Source organism: Heterodontus francisci, chromosome 19 (genome assembly GCF_036365525.1).
Source record: "Heterodontus francisci isolate sHetFra1 chromosome 19, sHetFra1.hap1, whole genome shotgun sequence".
In the NCBI taxonomy this organism is placed as follows: Eukaryota; Metazoa; Chordata; class Chondrichthyes; order Heterodontiformes; family Heterodontidae; genus Heterodontus; species Heterodontus francisci.
The window spans coordinates 78,664,608-78,687,126 of NC_090389.1; the positions used below are offsets into that span (position 1 = coordinate 78,664,608).

General features: G+C 44.4%; 1 protein-coding gene across 3 annotated transcripts in view; it reads left to right on the plus strand.

The window, feature by feature from the left end:
* Positions 1-22,519, plus strand: part of LOC137380412 (caM kinase-like vesicle-associated protein) — a 143,482-nt gene that overhangs the window by 71,890 nt on the left and 49,073 nt on the right. For all 3 annotated transcript variants that reach the window (XM_068052341.1, XM_068052342.1, XM_068052343.1), the window contains exon 4: positions 10,335-10,409. In XM_068052341.1, the coding sequence (XP_067908442.1) occupies positions 10,335-10,409 (75 nt within the window). The remainder of the gene's footprint in view (positions 1-10,334; positions 10,410-22,519) is intronic.

Sequence of the window (22,519 nt, forward strand, 5' to 3'; positions counted from 1 at the left end):
AATTCCCTCTCTCAACCCCTCTGACTAAGTTTATGGACACCTGTCCTACTGTCTGCTCCTTTGGCTTGACGTCAATTTTTGTCTGAGGAGATTCCTGTGAAACATCTTGGGATGTTCAAGGCACTATACAAATGCAAGTTGTGTTTGTGATGACGGTGCCATTCAACCTCGGTGAATATGTATTCAGTTCTTTCAGTGTCTCAAATGCACTTTAATATTAGTATGCTTACATTTGTTCAAAAATATGGAGTACAAAGAAAATGCTGGCGGCTCAGAATTGAAGCCTGTGGAGTGAAGGTTTGTGAAGGCAACTCTGTGTAAGCATAAAATTATCAATGAGACAAATTCAGCACTCAGCAACATTTTGGTGGGTTGCCAAAGATCAAGAAAAGACCTCGGTAATAAGGTGCTGTCAGCATGCTAAAGTGCAGTGTGGCTGCATTGTTTTAAAGGATAATCACTCAGGATCCATTCTACTGGAAGGTCTCTTGTTATTATGTGGATCATTCTGCTTTCAAGGGACGTCTGCCTTCATTTTAAGAAATGTTGCTGTGGAAGAACCCAGGAGAGAAGGATTCTGACACCTCTTAGAAGCCCACAGTTCTATTCTCACACAGGGCAATGGGAATCAGAAGGAGATGGTCTGTGGTAGTGTCATGCAGAGTAGCATAGGTTTGCACACAGCAAGATCTGACTAACGGCAATTAGATGAATGACCAGTTGATGTGCTTTTGGTGGTGTTGGTTAATGGAGGAATGTTGACTACAATACCAGGGGAGTCCTCGTTTTTTGAACAGATCCCTAAAATCTACCTGAACCACAGGAACAGGGATGCAGTACCTCGTTCAAAGGATAAGTCAGTGTTCCTTACTGCTGCACTGGAGATCAGTTTAGTTTCCCGCGTTCGTGTGCTGGAGTGAGACTTGAACCCATCACCTTCTGACTCAAAGCCAAAAGTGCTTTCAAACTGGCGCATACGTGCTAACAACAGAACTAAGCAGCTGATCAGAGCAGACTTATTGCTACATAGAGTCATAGAGTCATTTACGGAATAGAAGGAGGCTATTTGGCCCATCCATGGTGGACACCCAGCACCCAACATATTGGTGGAAGAGCTCAAGAGTCAGGTTTGAGGCTCCAGGTCATTGTGGACGATGTCTGCCAGACCTTTGGATTGCTGATTGCTCATCCTCATGTTAAAATCTCTCCATGGCCTCCGCCATCCATAACTCCAGGATTCATTGGGTTGTTCTCAGTCTCTGACATTCACATATTGAAGATATTGGCTACAACAGTGGCTGTGCATTCCTCAGTTCTCACTCAGCGTATCTCACTTCCACAGCTCTTTCTCCCTATTTTTACAAACCAACCCTGCACTAACTCACTGTTTAACTTACCAATTTGTGGCTGCCCTTTTGGACTGGACTCTATAGAGCCCTCGGTGTCGAGATATGTAGCGGGGGAAGGGGCCTGAAGATGGCCCCGAGTGAGGCCCACCGTGGACCTCAATACTGGCAGGGCCCGGCCTGATATTGCCGGCGGCGGTGAGGCCTCATGGCAGCACCCCAGCGCTCGGCAATGGGACAACAATTTAAATATTTAAATAAATCAGAATACCTGAATTAATTACTCTCCTGTCACCTCCTGATGTCCTGCTGCGATCTTCACCCTGGCGGCCGGAACTGCAGTGCCTTCGGATCCCCGTCCAGGGAAACAAGACGCAACACGGGTGGGGAGGGGGGAGGAGGTAAGTTTCTCAGTGCAGGGTGGGGGGGGGGCGGAGCCAAATTAACATCATGGATGTAGGGGATGGTGGGAAGGGTTATAGTTTAAAGTTTGTGCAGTTGGGTGGGTGAGGTCAGATGGTAAAGGTAAGTGTTTTGGGGGGGAAGGGCGAATAATTAATTTAATTGTTATTGGGGGTGGGCGAGGGGAAAAAGAGATGTATTTATTTAATTTCATTAAATCTTTCTTTAAATACTTAAATTTGCCAGTAGGGCTAACAGTCCTTTAAAAATGGAGTCAGTCCCTGCGCACAGGCAGCTGGCGCCATTGCCGGGGATGAACAGCCCGCCCCCTCCGCGTGATTGGGTGGGGCTGGCCCGCCCTGGATATTTAAATGAGCCACCGTGCTCGGAATCACAGTAGCTCTTTGGCGTGTGGTCCACCATTTTTTTTCGCCCGCCACCGATTTCGGTGGCAGGCTTATAAAATTCAGCCCTTTATGTCTGAATCATGCTGCTTTGTATAATTTTATTCAGTGCATTTCTCTATTACTTATTCTTTGAGCAAAGATAAGGTTAGACTGGTGTAATGTTCATTATGTCCAAAAGTAATTGAGTTCTCTGCAGGCAATTGCTGAAAGCTATCTTATGTTAGAGTTTCTGTAACAAAATTGTTCGCGATTCCTCAAAACCTCTACCGCTGCATTAGTAAAAGACAGTTTAAAATGTTTCATCTCTATAAATAACTTGGGTATTTTATATGAGTCATTAACTGTCCAGAATAAAGTATTTTCTGCTGCAGTTAATGGCGTAATAAACCAAAATCCATAATGGCCAAACCAGTCGCCTCTCTTACCAATCTAGATTGGAACTTTAAAATGCTATTTACAAGAACAGATTGATTTCACAATATGATTTCAATTTATACAATGAAATTACTGAGTGCAAATAGTCCTTGGCGACTCTCAATGTAACTTCAGTCTCCAAAAACAAAACAATTTTAGACGAAGTGTATCATCTTGTGTGGATGTGTTGTGTTTGTGGATATATATCTGCATGTAGACATGGCCCCAACCACAACGTACTTTGATGTACCAATCTACTTCAGTTTTAGTTATTTATTTAGAGATACAGCACTGAAACAGGCCCTTTGGCCCACCGGGTCTGTGCCGACCAACAACCATCCATTTATACTAACCCTACAGTAATCCCATATTCCCTACCACCTACCTACACTAGGGGCAATTTACAACGGCCCATTTACCTATCACCTGCAAGTCTTTGACTGTGGGAGGAAACCGGAGCACCCGGCGAAAACCCACGCGGTCACAGGGAGAACTTGCAAACTCTGCACAGGCAGTACCCAGAATCAAACCCGGGTTCCTGGACTGTTATGCCTGACTGTTACTCAGCATTGAGGAGTTTAGTGAGCTCCAGGCTGCCCATCGCAAAGGAATGCTCCACTTGGTAAAAAAAAGAATTTGGCATTGCAATCTCACCCTTGAATATCCCCAATTATTGAGCAGTCCATAATCCTTGAATTCCCAGGCCTTCTCCTTATCTTTGGTTTGCAGCTTCCTCTAAAATCATTGGTCATGTCTGCAAAGCAGGACTGCAGGGAACTTTTAATTTTTAATAAATATGTAAATAATGTGCTTTTATAAGAACAAAATATTTATTCTGCAATGTTTTGATAGCACTCTAAAGAAAAAACACTGTTTCTTCACAGTAAACAGAATATATCTGATCTGAGAAACCAATAATTATTTTATTGTCCATTATGAAGTCACCTTTCAGATTGCCTGTTGATGTAATTTGGGTGGTGTTGTTTATCTACTCCTAGTATATAGGTATTTCACAGGTTTATACCAGAGTCATTGCCACCCAATCAGTCCTTTCCAAAACTTATACCAGTCTTTGTACTTTGGCTAAATTATCGGTTTACTTTATTTTCTGCTTTTGGTCCCAATAATCCTATTTACATGCTGTTATGAGAGAGCAGTTAATTTACATGGGAATATAGAAACAAACGTAGGCCATTCAGCCCCTCTAGCCTGTTCCACCATTCAATGAGATCATGGCTGATCTGTACCTTAACTCTATTTACCCACCACAGCTCCATATCATTTAATCCCCCTCTTTAACAAAGGTCTATTGATTTCAGGTTTAAAATTATTAACTTAACCAGCAGCTATTGCTTTTGGTGGGAGAGAATGCTGTACTTTTAGCACCACCCTTTGCATGAAGAAGTGTTACCGAACTTCTCTCCTGAATGGCCTGGCTCTGATTTTAAGGTTATGTCACTTGTCACGCATTACACCCTCCCTAAGCTTGAGGCCATCCAAATCTTTGCTAACCGTGTCCTAATTCTCATAAAGTCCCATTCACCTATCACCCCTGTGCTCGCTGACCTACATTGGCTCCCAGTTAAGCAATGCCTCGATTTCAAAATTCTCATCTCTCTCTTCAAATCCCTCCAAGGCCTCACTCCTCCCTATCTCTGTAATCTCCTCCAGCCCCACGACCCTCCAAGATATCCGCGCTCCTCTAATTCTGGTCTCTTGATCATCCCCGATTTTAATCGCTCCACCATTGGTGACTGTACCTTCAGCTGCCAAGGCCCTAAACTCTGAAATTCCTTCCCTGAACTCTCTGCTTCTCCACCTCGCTTTCCTCTTTGAGGGCACTCCTTAAAACCTACCTCTTTGACCAAGCTTTTTGTCATCCTTAAGTGGCTTGGTGTCAATTTTTGCTTTATAACATTCAGGTGAAGTGCCTTAGGACATCTTATTATGTTAAAGGCGCCATATAAATAAAAGTTGTTGTTGTTGTTGTTGTCATAGCCTCCCCCACCAATGGAAAATGTTTCTCTCTATCTCTAATTTGCTACCAACCAGCCAATATTCTAACTTCTCTGATCAGACACTGCAAGCTTGACAGTTTTTAAGTTTGTCACAACAACAAAAGAACAGCACCCTTGAGTAATGAGTTTGCTGTCCACCAATGTTACAGGGAATGGAGACCTCCGAGAAAGACCTATAGCTCTTTTTATATTACTACAGTGCATGCAACGGCAGAAGTGCAGTCCCCCCCCATTGTCAGCTGGTCATGCAAATGTAAAAGACCCGACTTATTCCACTGACAGCACTGACCCACTTTCCGCGAAATGTGCGGAGCCAGTTTAGCGCAAACAGTATTATGACATTAATAAAACAGGGTTCTTGGATTTCTGAGGAGGAATCTTTGGTATTGCAACAAAAATATTAGAGTTACAGCTTACCAAACATTTGTTCGTCCAGTCCTAGAGTATGCAAGTTGTGTGTGGGTTACTTACAAGGCAAGACATATAAATAAGTTTGAAATGATCCAAAGACATGCAGCACACTTCTGCATGAGTCAGGATGGGAAATACACCAGTGTCACATCCTTGAGCCAAGATTTGGAATGGGAATCACTGCAGCAAAGGAGGGAGAAAAGTAGATGGGCCATGTTCTATCAAATATGGAATGACCTGGTAGGAATTGATGGAAACTAGTACCTAGTGTCCACTGGCAGTGACAAAACATAGGGTAACCATCCACATAAACTACAAAGACCATTTGTTTCCAAGACAACGTATCAACAATCTTTCTTTCCAAGAACAATTCCACACTGCAACAAGTTGCTAAAGGAAATAGTCAAAGTCCCATCACTTGAAATCTTCAAGACCCATCTTTAGACCATCTCCATTTATAAGTTTTTCGTTATCATGACTACCATATCAGCAGGTCATGTCTGGGTTAGGTAGCACTAGCCACATTCATAATGTTGGCGGAATACAGATGTTAGTCTGTGATGCTGACACAACCAAAGCAGAAGCAGAAGTACCAATGTCAAAAATGTTTGGATTGAAATAGAAACCCACCATGATGTCAAAGCACTAAGTGCACGTACAGAAAACAAGTCTCTGTAAACCCAGCCAGTGACATCCAGTCAACATTGCAGGGGGAAACATTAAACCTGATGGCATGGAGCGATCCTGAATGCATGGCATAGTAAAAGCAGCTGATAGGAAGTCTGCATAGGTTGTTGAATTGCATCTCTGGATATTGTAAGTCTCTTGAGCTTGAGGATTTTCAAAGATCAGACACAGACTTTGATGCCAAAACAACAACAAAAGCATCACAAAATAGATTCCGACGGGAAAAAAACACTTCAGCTTGTTTACTTTTATTCTCCCAGGTTAGTCGAACTTGTCAGCCCACCACCCCCCCGCCCCCACCGCCCCACCTACCCACCAACCCAACACTTGTTTTGAAGGCCTGAATAATGCGCATTCTCAACACTGAAGGCTGTGTCTGATAACAGCCAGTGTGTGAGGCCTCAAAGCACCATGTCTGATACAAAATCTCCACCCCCCCTCACTTAAGCAGAGTTCACCAGAGTAGCAGAATCTTAAAAGAATCAGATAAGCAAGTCCCACCAGACTAATGTGAATAAATCAGGCAACAACACGTAAGAAACTCGACACCATCCAGCCCAAAGCAGCTGACTTGATCAGTACCCCATCCACCATGTTAAACATTTACCCCCTCCAACACTGGTGCACTATGACAGCAGTGTGTACCACCTTCTCAAAAGGTCAATTAGGGACGGGCAATATATTAGAGGTGGACAATAAATGGCCATAAAAAATAGAGCCATTTATGGCAAAGAACCCATTCAGTCCATCGAGTCCATGCTGGTTCTACATGGAGCAATCCAATCAGTCCCACACCCCCGCTCAATCCCCATAGCCCTGCAAATTTATTTCCTTAAAGTACTCATAAAATTTCCTTTTGAAATCATTGATTGTCTCCACTTCCACCACCCTCGTGGGTGGTGAGTTCCAGGTCATTACCACTTGCTGCGTATAGAGTTCTTCCTCACATCCCCCCGTCATCTCTTACCCAAAAGCTTCAGTCTGTGTCCCCTAGCCCTTTATAACTCATCTAAGCCTGTCATAATCTTGTACACCTCTATCAAATCTCCCCTCAATCTCCTTTGTTCCAAGGAGAACAATCCCAGCTTTTCCAACCTAACCTTGGAACTAAAATTCCCCCATCCCTGGAAGCATTCAGATAATTCTCCTCTGCACTCTCTCAAGGACCCTTACATCTTTCCTGAAGTGTGGTGACCAGAACTGGATGCAATACTCCAGTTGGGGTCTAACCAGAGTTTTATAAAGGTTCAGGTAACAGAGGACACAAATATCATACCAGAAATGTTGGGGAACACAGGGCTTAGTGAGAGAGAGGAACTGAAGGAAATCAGTATTAGTAGAGAAATGGTGTTGGAGAAATTGATGGGATTGAAGGCTGATAAATCCCCAGGGCCTGATGGTATGCATCCCAGAGTACTTAAGGAAGTGGCCCTAGAAAGAGCGGATGCATTGATCGTCATCTTCCAAGATTCTATAGACTCTGGAACAGTTCCTACAGATTGGAGGGTGGCTAATGTAACCCCACTATTTAAAAAGGGAGGTAGAGAGAAAGCAGGGAGTTATAGAACAGTCAGCCTGATGTCAGTAGTGAGGAAAATTCTACAGTCCGTTATCAAAGATTTTGTAGCAGAGCACTTGGAGAACAGTGGTAGAATCGGGCAGAGTCAGCATGGTTTTAAGAAAGGGAAATCATGCTTGACAAATCTACTAGAATTCTCCGAAGAGGTAACTAGTAGAGTTGATGAGGGGGAGCCAGTGGATGTGGTTTATTTGGACTTTCAGAAGGCTTTCGGACAAAGTCCCACATAAGAGGTTAGCATGTAAAATTAAAGCGCATGGGAGTGGGGGTGGTGTATTGCGATGAATAGAAAATTGGTTGGCAGACAGGAAACAAAGTGTAGGGATAAATGGGTCTTTTTCCAAATGGCAGGCAGTGACTAGTGGGGTACCACAGAGATCGGTGCCAGGACCCGAGCTATTCACAATATATATTAATGATTTAGATGAGGGAACTAAATATAATATCTCCAAATTTGCAGATGACACAAAACTGGGTGGGAGGGTGAGTTATGAGGAGGATGCAGAGAGGCTTCAGGGTGATTTGGACAAGTTGACAGATACAGTATAATGTGGATAAATGTGAGGTTATCGACTTTGGTAGCAAAAACAGGAAGGCAGATTCTTATCGGAACGGCTATAAACTGAGAGAGGGGAATATGCAACGAGACCTGGTTCTCGTACACCAGTCGCTGAAGATAAGCATGCAGGTGCAACAGGCGGTAAAAAAGGCAAATGGTATGTTGGCCTTCATCGCGAGAGGATTCGAGTACAGGAGCAGGGATGTCTTGCTGCAATTATACAGGGCCTTGGTGAGGCCACACCTGGAATATTGTGTACATTTCTGGTCTCCTTATCTGAGGAAGGATGTTCTTGCTATAGAGGGAGTGCAGCAAAGGTTTACCAGACTGATTCTTGGGATGGTGAATCTGACGTATGAGGAGAGATTGAGTCGGTTAGGATTATATTCGCTGGAGTTCGGAAGAGTGAGGGGGGATCTCATAAAAACCTATAAAATTCTAACAGGACTTGACAGGGTAGATGCAGGAAGGATGTTCCCGATGGCGGGGCAGTCCAGAACCAGGGGTCATAGTCTAAGGATATGGGGTAAACCTTTCAGGACTGAGATGAGGAGAAATTTCTTCACCCAGAGAGTGGTGAGCCTGTGGAATTCGCTACCACAGAAAGCAGTTAAGGCCAAAACAGTGTATGTTTTCAAGAAGGAGTTAGATATAGCTCTTGGGTCTAAAGGGATCAGAAGGTAAGGGGCGAAAGCAGGAACAGGTTACTGAGTTGGATGATCAGCCATGATCATAATGAATGGAGGAGCAGGCTCGAAGAGCTGAATGGCCTGCTCCTGCTCCTATTTTCTATGTTTCTATGTTTTCCCTGCTTTTGTACTCAATGCCTCTATTTATGAAGCCCGAGATCCCATATGATTTACTAACCGCTCTCTCAATATGTCTGACCACCTTCATAGATTGATGCACATGCACCCCAAGGTCTCTGTTCCACCACACTCTTCAGAATTGCGGCATTAAGTATATATTGCTTCACCCTATCCCTTCTGCCAAAATGCATTACCTCACACTTGACTGTATTAAATATGATTTGCTACCTCTCTGCCCATTCTGCTCACCTATCTATGTCCTGTAGGAAGCAGCTTGTATCATTCTCACTGTTTGCCACATCTCCAATTTTGGTATTGTCGGCAAATTTTGAGATTCTACTCTGTATTCCAAGAGCCAAGTCATTTAAATATATATCAAAAAAAGCAGTGGTCCCAGCACTGACCCTTGGGGAACACCACTGTCTACCATCCTTCAGTTTGAAAAGCAACCATTTACTATGATTCGCTGTTTTCTGTCCTTCAGCCAAGTTTTTATCTAATTGAACACTCACCCTCCTATTCCCTGAGCTTCAGTTTTGTTAACCAGCCTTTTATGTGGCACTTTTTGAAACAGTTTCTTAAAATCCATTTAATTAACATCCACTGCATTCCCTTCATCAACCTTCTCTGTTACTTCATCCATAAATTCAATTAGGTTTGTCAAGCACGAATTGCCTTTTACAAATCTGTGCTTACTCTCCTTAATTAACTCAAACTTCTCCAAGTACCTGTTGATTTTTTTCCCCTGATTATTGTTTTTAAAACCTTACCCACCACTGATGTAAAACTAACTGGCCTGTAGTTTCTAGGACTGTCCTTACACCCTTTCTTGAATAAATGAATAAATGCTATAAATAATTTAATGTGTAAATACTAAGCTTTATTTATTAAGGTGACCAAAGTGGCTCTAGGAAGTAGCAAGTGATCTCATAGGAGACTCTAGTTGCACAAAGATTTAAGTTTTGAAACCACTCTATAGATTGGCAGCATGTGTCATGCCCACTGAAGCTCAATGCAGCAGATGACTTTTCTAAACAGTAAATTTGGCCCCAAAATCTCCCCATTTTAGCCCTAACAGCAAGGTGAAATACAAATTAGCACTCATTCCTTCCACCCCTGTTTGCCATTGTCACTCTTGCCCCACTTCTAACCAACAGCGTGCTTATTGTAAATTGATTGAAATGCAGGTCCTAGAACACAAACCCTTTCAGGTCCAGATCAACACTATTGATGAACTTATGCCAAACTAAAGCTGGAGAGGGAGCGAGGTAGTTTATGTTGGGTTTCTAAGACTCAAGAGACTGAACAGCCACCAAGGTGGTTATTTAAATGTTGAGGGGGTGGGGGGGTTAATTTTTCATGTTGCATTGGGAAGGCAGGGTTGAAGCTTGCTTGCCACCAGCATTTGTCCAAACATCCAAAGGCATGGGCACGTACTCGAAAAATCACCTCTTAGAATCCATCGTTCAGCAGTGAACTTTAAACAAATGCACCCGACATGCAAATGTGTTTCCTTGATCAAGAGGTCAAACTTAGCTCAATTAAATTTTGAAAACTCGACCTAGTAAAAGACCCAAACAGATTTCTCAGAGGTTTGCAATTCTCACCATTATTAATATTTTGTTCCCCTCTTTCAGTCTTCAGGGAGAATAATCTTCTTGCTTCTGCAGCCAATATTGAAATGCATTGTTCTCTCTCCCAGGGTGAAACATCCGAACATATTACAACTGGTGGACGTCTTTGAAACGCGCAAGGAGTATTTCATTTTTCTGGAACTGTAAGTGTATATATAGCATAAGAGAATGTGAAGGCTAGGGGGGGGGGAGAGGGGCGAAGAACTGTTTTAATACAATCATTGTGTACTTCCAGTGCAAGAATCTGTTTGCAACCTCAATACTCAATTTAGTCTGTGATCTTGGCTGACTGGGGAACTTTCCATTGAGTCAGAAAGCTCTGTTTCAACCCCCACTCCAGACAATTGAACACATGATCAAGCTGGCACTTCCATAGTGTTTGTGTGGGGGTCACTTAGCTCAGGTGGCTACACAGCTAGCTAATGGTGTAAAAAGGTATCAACAGTGTGGGTTTAAACACCGTACTAGCTGTGATAGTTCCTGGAGGCCTGCTTCCTCGCCTTGCCCCACACTTGAGGAGTGGGGACCCTCAAGCTATGCATCACCAACTGTCTTTCTAATGGGGAGAAATTCCTCTGGGGCTATGGCTAGAGCATATTATTTGCAAATGTATCAGTCGTACAATAAAAAATGGGAAAAAAATACAACTACAAAGTAAGAAGAAAAACTATTTAAAAAATTGAAATTATCTAGGGACTTAGGTAGACATCATATATGTTTTAACTGTTGAGCAGTGCAATACTGAAGGAGTGCTACATTGTTGGAGGTGCTAACTGCATTGGGATCTGTTCTGGGGTAGGTCAGACCTGTACAAGATGAACGGGTTGCACCTCAGCAGGACCGGGACTAGCATCCTCGCAGGGAGATTTGCTAATGCTGTTGGGGAAGGTTTAAACTAAATTGGCAGGTGGTTGGGAATGTAAGAGGGAGCTCAGATTGGAGGGAAGCAAGACTGGTAACGGGAAGTAGAGAAGTAGTAAGCGAAATTGGAAGGCAGATTAGGCGAAGGCAAACATCAAATAACATCGGAATGAGGAATAATGTTAAGACAAAATTAAGGGCACTCTATCTGAATGCATGCAGCATTCGCAACAAGGTAGATGATTTGAAGGCACAAATAGAGGTAAATGGGTATGACTTAATTGCCAATCAGGCAATGTGGTTACCAGGGAGACCGGGACTGGGAAGTGAATATTCAGGGATATTCGTCATTTAGGAGGGATAGACAGAGTGGAAAAGAAGGTGGGGTAGCGCTGTTATGAAGGAATGAGATCAGTACACGAGTGAGAGAGGATCTCAGATCGAAGGAGCAAGATGTAGAATCAGTTTGGGTGGAGCTAAGGAACAGCAAAGGGGCAACAAACATTGGTGGGAGTTGTTTATAGGCCACCAAACTGTAGTAGTAATGTTGGGCACGGTATAAATCAGGAAATTAGAGCAGCGTGTAGCATGGGCAATACAGTAATGATGGACGATTTCAATTTACATAAAGATTGGACAAACCTAATTAGCATTAATGCTGTGGAGGATGAATTCCTGGAGTATGTATTATGCAATGAGAAAGGGCTAATTAACAACCTTGCTGTAAAGGAGCCATTAGGAAATCGTGACCACAATATGCCAGAATTCTACATTAAGTTTGAAAGAGCTATAAGGCTGAATTGTATGCCGCCCCAGCGGGTTGGAAGGTGGCATGGGGGCGATGGGGGAGGCATAAAATTGAGCGGGAGGCCTTCCCGCCCCACTTCCGCCTTCACCCAACTTTACGGCGGTCGGCGGTGGGGCGGGAGGGGTGGAAATGGCCCACCTGCCCACCCCAGGCCAATCAAGGCCCTTAAGTGACCAGTTAACGGCCGCTTAAGGGCCCTGACCCACCTTCACGGGTATTTTACCCATGGCAAGCAGATGTGCTGGGGACGTGAAAGGCCGTCCAGCGATAGCTGCCAGCCTTTCCGCATGCTAGGGGGTGCCATGGCAATTGGGCACAGGGTGCCCGTTTGAGGGCTGCCCCTGCCTCCCAACCCACCCCCAGGACCCAAGACGCCCCCCCCCCCCACCACCCCCAAATGACTACCCTTGCCTCGCCACCACGACTGACCACCATCACCACACCCCCACCCCACCCCGGCGAGGCAAGCCCAACTTTCCTGAGGTCCTGGCTCCATGGCATTGGTTGGGCTGCAGTCCCAGCAGTGGCCACTGCTCCCGGTGGCGCTGCTGGGACTAAGAGCTGACGGCCCTTTGATTGGCCAGCAGCTCACTGAGGCGGAACCTCCTCCCTCAAGCGGGTGGAAGTGCTGCCTTGAGACAATTAAAGCCCGGGGACCCATAAAATGCAGGTCGGATTCCCGGGCTAGGCAGAAGCGGGTTCATCACCGACTTTTACGTCGGTGGCGAAGTCCCGTCCACCTATGGTAAAATCCAGCCCATAGTTTATTTTGAAACTAGGGTCTTAAATCTGAACAAAGGAAACTGTGAGGGTATAAGGGGCAAGTTGACTACGGTGGATTGGGAAAATACTTTTAAAGATTTGATGGTTGACCGGCAATGGCTAGTATTTAAAGAAATATTATACAGTTTACAACAAATATACATTCCTCTAAGACACAAAAACCCAACAGGAAAGGTGAATCAACCATGGCTAACAAAGGAAGTTAAGGATTGCATTAGGTCAAAGGAAGTGGCTTATAAGGTCGCCAGAAAAAGTGGTAAGCCCGAGGATTTGGAGTAAATTAGTGTCCAACAAAGGAGGACCAAGAAACTATAAAGGGAAGAGAGATTATGAATCGAAGCTAGCTAGAAACATGAGGGCAGACTGTAAGAGCTTCTTTAGGTATGTGAAAAGTAAACAATTAGCAAGGACGAATGTGGGTCCATTGCAGGCAGAGACAGGAGAGTTTGTGGTGGAGAATGAGGAAAAGGCAGAGAGACTAAACAAGTACTTTGTGTCTGTCTTCACAGAGGAAGACACAGAAAATTTCTCAGAAATACGAGAGAGCCAAGGGACTTGTAATAATGAGGAACTGAAACTAATTAGTATCAATAAAGATGTAGTACTCGAAAAATTAGTTGGATTGAAAGTTGATAAATCCCTGGACCAGATGAGTTACATCCCAAAGTATTGAAGGAGGTGGTTATAGAGATAGTAGATGCATTGGTAGTTATCTTTCAAAATTCTATAGATTCTGGAAGGATTCCAGCAGAGTGGAAAGTAGCAAATGTAACCCCACTATTTAAGAAGGGAGCAAGAGAGAAAACGGAGAACTACAGACCTGTTAGTTTGACATGAGTAGTAAGGAAAATGTTAGAATCTATGACAAAGTATGAGATAACTGGACACTTGGAAAATAATGATATGATTGGGCAGAGTAAACATGGATTTGTGAAAGGGAAATCATGTTTGACAAACCTGTTGGAGTTTTTTAAGGATGTTACTAGAGTCATACCTAGCGCAAAGGAAGATGGTTGTGGTTGTTGGAGGTCAATCATCTCAGCTCCAGGACATCACTGCAGGAGTTCCTCAGGGTAGTGTCCTGGGCCCAACCATCTTCAGCTGCTTCATCAATAACCTTCCTTCAATCATAAGGTCATAAGTGGGGATGTTCGCTGATGGTTGCACAATGTTCAACACCATTCGTGACTCCTCAGATACTGAAGCAGTCCGTGTAGAAATGCAGCAAGACCTGGACAATATCCAGGCTTGGGCTGATAAGTGGCAAGTAACATTCGTGCCACACAATTGCCAGGCAATAACCATCTCCAACAAGAGAGAATCTAACCATCTCCCCTTGGCATTCAATGGCATTACCGTTGCTGAATCCCCCACTATCAACATCCTCGGGGCTACCATTGACCAGAAACTGAACTGGAGTAACCATATAAATACCGTGGTTACAAGAGCAGGTCAGAGGCTAGTAACTCACCTCCTGACTCCCCAAAGCCTGTCCACAAGGCACAAGTAAGGAGTGTGATGGAATACTCTCCACTTGCCTGGATGGGTGCAGCTCCAACAACACTCAAGAAGCTCGACATCATCCAGGATAAAGCAGCCCGCTTGATTGGCACCCCATCCACAAACATTCACTCCCTCCACCACTGACGCACAGTGGCAGCAGTGTGTACCATCTACAAGATGCACTGCAGCAATGCACCAAGGCACCTTAGACAGCACCTTCCAAACCCGTGACCTCTACCAACTAGAAGGACAAGGGCAGCAAATGCATGGGAACACCACCACCTGCAAGTTCCCCTCCAAGTCACACACCATCCTGACTTGGAACTATATCGCCGTTCCTTCACTGTCACTGGGTCAAAATCCTGGAGCTTCCTTCCTAACAGCACTGTGGGTATACCTACCCCAAATGGACTGCAGCGATTGAAGAAGGCAGCTCACCACCACCTTCTCAAGGGCAATTGGGGATGGGCAATAAATGCTGGCCTGGCCAGCGATGCCCACATCCCATGAATGAATAAAAAAAAAAATTCTCAGAATGGCAAGCTGTTACTAGTGGGGTACCACAAGGATCAGTGCTTGGGCCACAGCTGTTAACAATCTATATAAATGACTTGGATATGGGGACCAAATGTAATATTTCCAAATTTGCGGATGACTCAAAACTAGGAGGGAATGTAAGTTGTGAGGAGGATGCAAGGAGGCTTCAAGGGGATTTGGACAGGCTAAGTGAATGGGCAAGAACATGGCAGATGGAATATAATGTGAATAAGTGTGAAGTGATCCACTTTGGTAGAAAAAACAAAAAAGCAGAGTATTTCTTAAATGGTGAGAGATTGGGAAGTGTTGATGTCTAAAGAGGTCTGGATGTCCTGGTCCATGAGTCACTAAAAGCTAGTATGCAGGTGCAGAAAACAATTAAGAAGGCAAATGGTATGTTGGCCTTCATTGCAAGGGGATTTGAGTACAGGAGTAAAAATGTATTGCTTCAATCGTATAAAGCATTGGTGAGACCACACCTGGAGTATTGTGTACAGTTTTGGTCTCCTTAACTAAGGAAGGATATACTTGCCATAGAGGGAGTGCAACGGAGGTTCAGCAGGGTAATCCCTGGAATGGCGGGATTGCCTTATAAGGAGAGATTGCAGAAACTGGGCCTGTATTCTCTAGAGTTTCGAAGAATGAGAGGTGATCTCATTGAAACTTACAAAATTCTTACAGGGCGTGACAGGGTAGATGTAGATAGGATGTTTCCTCTGACTGGTGAGTCTAGAACCAGGGACATAGTCTCAGAATTAATGGTAGGCCATTTAAGACTGAGATGAGGAGGAATTTCTTTACTCAGAGGGTGATGAATCTGTGGAATTCTCTACCCCAGAGGGCTGTGGAAGCTCAATCATTCAGCATGTTCAAGACAGAAATCGATAGATTTCTGAAAACTAACATCAAGGGATATGTGGATAGTGGGGACAAATGGCATCGAGGTAGATGATCAGCCATGATCTATTTGAATGGCAGAGCAGGCTAGACGGGCCGAATGGCCTACTCCTACTTCTTTTCCCGATGATTCTATGAACGTTTAGTTGAGAAGTGAATCCTGCCTGCCCTCTCAGGTGCATGTAAAATGTCACATAGTCCTGTTCAAAGAAAAGCAGCGGAGTTCTTCTGGTGTCCAGGCCAATATTTATCTCTTAAACAACATCACTAAAGAAAATGATGATCTGGTCATTAGTTTCATTCCTGTTTGTGAGACCTTGCTGTGTGCAAATTGGCTGCCAGTTTCCCTACACTATAACAGTGACTACGCTTCAAAGGCACTTCACTGGCTGTAAATTGCTTTGGGTTGTCCTGAGGTTGTGAAAGGTGCTAAATAAATGCATATATTTTCTTTCTACCATGGACATGGGTTTAATATGGGCCCAAATGTTATGGGTGCAAGTGATATAACTGTCAGTGAATTGTGTAAAGCTAAGCCACTTTCTTTTACTATTGTTCAGTGAAGATTTTAATTCATGTTCACAATAGGTATGTTTACTCCAATTTGGTAAGGGTCAGGCAATATTAACTGTGTGGAAGCATTTTCAATACACTGTTTATAAATTGAAGTGGATGATGTTTGCACTGGGGTGGTCAGGAGACGCATCTTTGCACTTGCCCTCCACCAGCAGAATGACATACGAACATATGAATTAAGAGCATGAGTAGGCCTTTCAGCCCCTCGACCCTGCTGTGCCATTTGATAAGGTCATTGCTGATCTGAATGTGGCCATGATGTGAAGGTCATGGAGCAGGGCCCATCTAAAAAGTCAATTCCATTTTGATCTAAGTCTTTGTACCTCCCAGGTGGTGTGTCTGGTATTAATATCATCAATGTAGAGGGCAGGGTTTGGGAGCATACGAAGAATATTTGTCGTAAGGCAGGTTTGGTGAGGAGGCTTGTACACATTCACCACTCTAGTGGCCAACTCTCACAATATCGCAGGGATCCACGTTAGAATTAAATGGTTACATGTCAGCAAGGTTTGCTGTAACATAGTTAGTCCAGACACACTTGCTATACAGATAGTTACACACAAGCTCATAATCTTTTATGTTAAGGCAGCGTGCAGAAAGGGAGTCTCCGGAAGGTATGTTACATGGACTGGAGAATGGAGTGTTTAGCAGCTGAGAGAGTGTCAACATTTAGCTGAAGGGTCTCAGGGGTTGACCGTCAACTTCCAGAGTTTCTTGATCATGGTTGAAATCATTGAGATCACTTGAGAGTCCACGCGGGCCAGGACCTGAAAGATTTGCCCTACTGGTTGCAACTTTGGTTTGATTTGCCAAAGCATGGTACTGCTGGGATATAGGGCAACAGCATAGCTGCAACCCATGTACAATACTTCAGATGAACAGCACTCTTCTGCAATGGGCACCACATCAGAAGCTCTTTCCCAAATATTGGCTCCTTTAGCTTTAAGGGGAGTGACTTGCTGTCAGTAATTGTTGTATTTGCTCATGTCTATTTTTGGACTGCACTGATGTTCACTTGTTTATGTGTTAATATGGTACACGGTCCAGCTGCTCTGTTAAAAAAGCAAAATACTGCAGATGCTGGAAATCGGAAATAAAAACAGAAAGTGCTGGAAATACTCAGCAGGTCTGGCAGCATCCGTGGAGAGAGAAACAGAGTTAATGTTTCAGGTCTGTGACCTTTCATCAGAACTGGCAAAGGTTTGAAATATAATAGTTTTAAGCAAGTAAAGCAGGGGTGGAGGGAAAGAGAACAAAAAGGAAGGTGCATGATAGGACAGAGGGCCAGAGAGATTAACTGACAAGGAGGTCATGGGGCAAAGGCAAAGAGAGTGCACTAATGGTGTGGTGAAAGACAAAGCATTAGTGCAGAGAGAGTGTTAATGACAGAATAATGAACAGCCCTAGTCAAAAGCACAAACATGAAAAACCGAGTTTAAGACAGGCACATGGGAAAAAACTGATACAACAAAATCAGAAAATGAGGTACTGTTCCTCAAGCTTGCATTGATGTTCACTGGAACACTGCAGCAGGCCAAGGACAGAAATGTGAGCATGAGAGCAGGGGGGAGTGTTGAAATGGCAAGCAACTGGAAGCTCGGGGTCATGCTTTCGGACTGAGTGGAGGTGGTAAAGAACAAAGAACAGTACAGCACAGGAACAGGCCATTCGGCCCTCCAAGCCTACGCCGATCTTGATGCCTGCCTAAACTAAAACCTTCTGCACTTCCGGGGACCATATCCCTCTATTCCTATCCTATTCATGTATTTGTCAAGATGCCTCTTAAACGTTGCTATAGTACCTGCTTCCACCACCTCCCCGGCAGCAAGCACCAGGCACTCACCACCCTTGGTGTAAAGAACTTGCCTCGCACATCCCCTCTAAACTTTCCCCCTCTCACCTTAAACCTATGTCCCCTAGTAACTGACTCTTCCACCCTGGGAAAAAGCTTCTGACTATCCACTCTGTCCATGCTGCTCATAACTTTGTAAACCTCTATCATGTCGCCCCTCCACCTCCGTTGTTCCAGTGAAAACAATCCAAGTTTATCCAACCTCTCCTCATAGCTAATGCCCTCCAGACCAGGCAACATCCTGGTAAACCTCTTCTGTACCCTCTCCAAAGCCTCCACGTCCTTCTGGTAGTGTGGCGACCAGAATTGCACGCAATATTCTAAGTGTAGCCTAACTAAAGTTCTGTACAGCTGCAGCATGACTTGCCAATTTTTATACTCTATGCCCCGACCGATGAAGGCAAGCATGCCGTATGCCTTCTTGGCTACCTTATCCACCTGCGTTGCCACTTTCAGTGACCTGTGGACATGTACGCCCAGATCTCTCTGCCTGTCAATACTCCTAAGGGTTCTGCCATTTACTGTATACTTCCCACCTGCATTAGACCTTCCAAAATGCATTACCTCACATTTGTCCGGATTAAACTCCATCTGCCATTTCTCCGCCCAAGTCTCCAGCCGATCTATATCCTGCTGTATCCTCTGACAATCCTCATCACTATCCACAACTCTTCCAACCTTTGTGTCGTCTGCAAACTTACTAATCAGACCAGCTACATTTTCCTCCAAATCATTTATATATACTACAAACAGCAAAGCTCCCAGCGCTGATCCCTGCGGAACACCACTAGTCACATCCCTCCATTCAGAAAAGCACCCTTCCACTGCTACCCTCTGTCTTCTATGACAGAGCTAGTTCTGTATCCATCTTGCCAGCTCACCTCTGATCCCGTGTGACTTCACCTTTTGTAGCAGTCTGCATGTGGGACCTTGTCAAAGGCTTTACTGAAGTCCATATAGATAACATCCACTGCCCTTCCTTCATCAATCATCTTCGTCACTTCCTCAAAAAACTCAATCAAATTAGTGAGACACGACCTCCCCTTCACAAAACCATGCTGCCTCTCGCTAATAAGTTTGTTTGTTTCCAAATGGGAGTAAATCCTGTCCCGAAGAATCCTCTCTAATAATTTCCCTACCACTGACGTAAGGCTCACCGGCCTATAATTTCTTGGATTATCCTTGCTACCTTTCTTAAACAAAGGAACAACATTGGCTATTCTCCAGTCCTCTGGGACCTCACCTGTAGCCAATGACGATGCAAAGATTTCTGTCAAGGCCCCAGCAATTTCATCCCTTGCCTCCCTCAATATTCTAGGGTGGATCCCATCAGGCCCTGGGGACTTATCTACCTTACTGCTTTGCAAGACACCCAACACCTCTTCCTTTTTGATAATGAGATGACTGAGACTATCTACACTCCCTTCCCTAGGCTCATCATTCACCAAGTCCTTCTCTTTGGTGAATACTGATGCAAAGTACTCATTTAGTACCTCGCCCATTTCCTCTGGCTCCACACATAGATTCCCTTCTCTGTCCTTGAGTGGACCAACCCTTTCCCTAGTTACCCTCTTGCTCTTTATATACGTATAAAAAGCCTTGGGATTTTCCTTAATCCTGTTGCCAATGACTTTTCATGACCCCTTTTAGCCCTCCTGACTCCTTGCTTAAGTTCCTTCCTACTGTCTTTATATTCCTCAAGGGATTCGTCTGTTCCTAGCCTTCCAGCCCTTACGAGTGCTTCCTTTTTCTTTTTGACTAGGCTCACAATATCCCGCGTTATCCAAGCTCCCCGAAACTTGCCAAACTTATCCTTCTTCCTCACAGGAACATGCCGGTCCTGGTTTCTAATCAACTGACGTTTGAAAGACTCTGCAAAGCGATCACCCAATCTGTGTTTGGTCTCCCCAATGTAGAGGAGGTTGCACTGTGAGCAGCGAATACAGTATACTAAATTGAAGGAAGTACAAGTAAATTGCTGCTTCACCTGAAACAAGTGTCTGGGGCCTTGGATGGTGAGGAGAGAGGAGGTAAAAGGGCAGGTATTACACCTCCTGCAATTACATGGGAAGGTGCCTTGGGAAGGGGATGAGGTGGCGGGGGTAATGGAGGAGTGGACCAGGGTGACGCAGAGGGAATGTTCTGTTGACTTGCAAGAAATGAACTTATAGATAGTTTCTTAAAGCTGGACACCTATCTGACTCTACAACTTGCTTCTAACATTTTTGAAATTTTGAGCCAGTTCCCCTTTAAGAGCAGCCAGCAGCCTGCTAAGAGTTGCTGGTGCCAGATATGCTGCTCCATGTACCTTGTGCGCTCTTGAGCCTCATGCAGTAGCAGCACTCTTTTAATGGTTCAGTGAGCTACTTTGTAGTATGCCGTGAGGTCAGCTTAGTTCAGTGAGGGTATGAGCATGACTTTGGAATGGCAGAGGTCCTGCACAACACTGTGCCAGGATCACATTATAGGAAACTTTGATACCACTGATCTATGTCAGATGTTAGCACATATCCAAAGCTCAAAGCATCGCTAGGCCCTTCAGTTCTAAAAAAGAAAAGAAAAAATTGAATTTAAGTAGCATCTTTCACAACCTCAGGATGTTCCGAACTGTTTTACAGCTAGCGAAGGACTTTTGAACTGTGTTCGCTGTTGCATTGTCAGAAGCGCAGCGGCCAATTTGCACACGGCAAACTACCACAAACAGCAATGAAATAAACTGTCGGCTGAGGCTTAAATATTGGCCAAGACACTGGGGAAAAGTCCCCTGATCTTCTTCAAAAAGTGTCTTGGGACCTTTCACATCCACTCGACAGGGCAGACAGAGTTTCGGTTTAAAGACTCAGCTGAGAGACAGCACCTTGCTCAGCGCTGCACCAGAGTGTCAGACTAGATTAATTATGTGCTCCAGTCTCTAAAGTGAGGCTTGAACCCAAAATCTTCTGATTCAGATGCGAGAGTGCTGCCAACTGAGCCACGGATGACACAAGTTCTGCACTTTATTGCTCCTTTAGCTGCCAGAAACTTAACCTATTTCATTTAACTTCTCACAACCAGCCAGCTAGATCAAACATTTGTTGAATAAGCTCCCTGTCACAGGTAAGTTCCTGCAGCGCTGGAGGTTGCCCAAGAATCCATACTGAAATAGGTTTGTCAGGGTGAGAGTTAAACCTGCTCTGCCTTGTCGCCTGTTGTTGGTTGTGTAGCTGTGTACAGACACACGTTGGTTAAAATGAAGTCCCAACAGTGTCAGACCCCCCAGTGGGATCAATGACCATAAAGGAATGTGGGAAGCATTTGAAGTAACATGTTTACTGCAGGAATCTGGAGGCAGCTTCAATGTGACAGACTCTTGATGTATGATTCATTGAAGGTTCAAAGCACTTCAGATCCAACATTTTCTGTCGCTGTTGCCTTTCCTCTCACTTCTTGTTCCAATAAAAGCCTTGCTTTTGAGCAAACTTTGAACACCATTTCCAATTTTGGAACGCCATTTTGTTTTCTCTCCAAATTTCATTCTATGACACCAGCAGTTCCTGTAAAAATCAGTGCTGACAGTTTGCTTCGCCGCACACCCCCCCGCCCCACCCCCCACCACAATTCCTGCTGAGAATTTATGTCACAAACTGTTTAACTGCTATTTTTAAACCCTTATTAGCATCCAGTCTAGAAACGTTTGTATTCAGAAAGGAATTTCAGAATGGTGAGGCTTGCTGGAATCAGTGTTGTGATCCCAATCTCTCAGAATCTGTTTGAAGGTTTTTGCCACACACTACACCGCCCATACCCACGACCTCTACTATCTAGAAGGACGAGGGCAGCAGGCACATGGGAGCACCACCACCATGTTCCCCTCCAAGCCACACACCATCCTGACTTGGAACTATATCGCCGTTCCTTCACTGTCACTGGGTCAAAATCCTGAGACTCCCTCCCTAACAGCACTGTGGGTATACCTAAACCACATGGACTGCTGTGGTTCAAGGTAGCTCACCACCCATACATTGCAGAAAGCCAGGTGATGAAGAATCGTATTGGAGCCTAATCCTTACATACATTTATAAGCATTTATTTACAGAGACACAAATTACAAACATGCACCTCCTCAAGCAACAACCAGTTTCAGTCTGTTCCTTTTTGTAGAAAGGCCCCACATAATGCCGCTGCCTGCATACAATTAAATACAAGTAATATACAATTAACAACCACCACCTTCTCAAGGGCAATTAGGGATAAGCAATAAATGCTGGCAGCCTCATCGTGATGATGCGCCAAGACAGAAAGGCTCAAGGATGAATCTAAATCATCGTCATTAATCAGGCGAGCTGCAGGCACCAGTCAGGTGCCCCACACAACTCACCAGTTTGGACCTTACCAATTTCCATTGGCACCCAGGCCCCCAGGTAAATCTTCAGGGGTGTGGTGTAAGGGGAGATAGA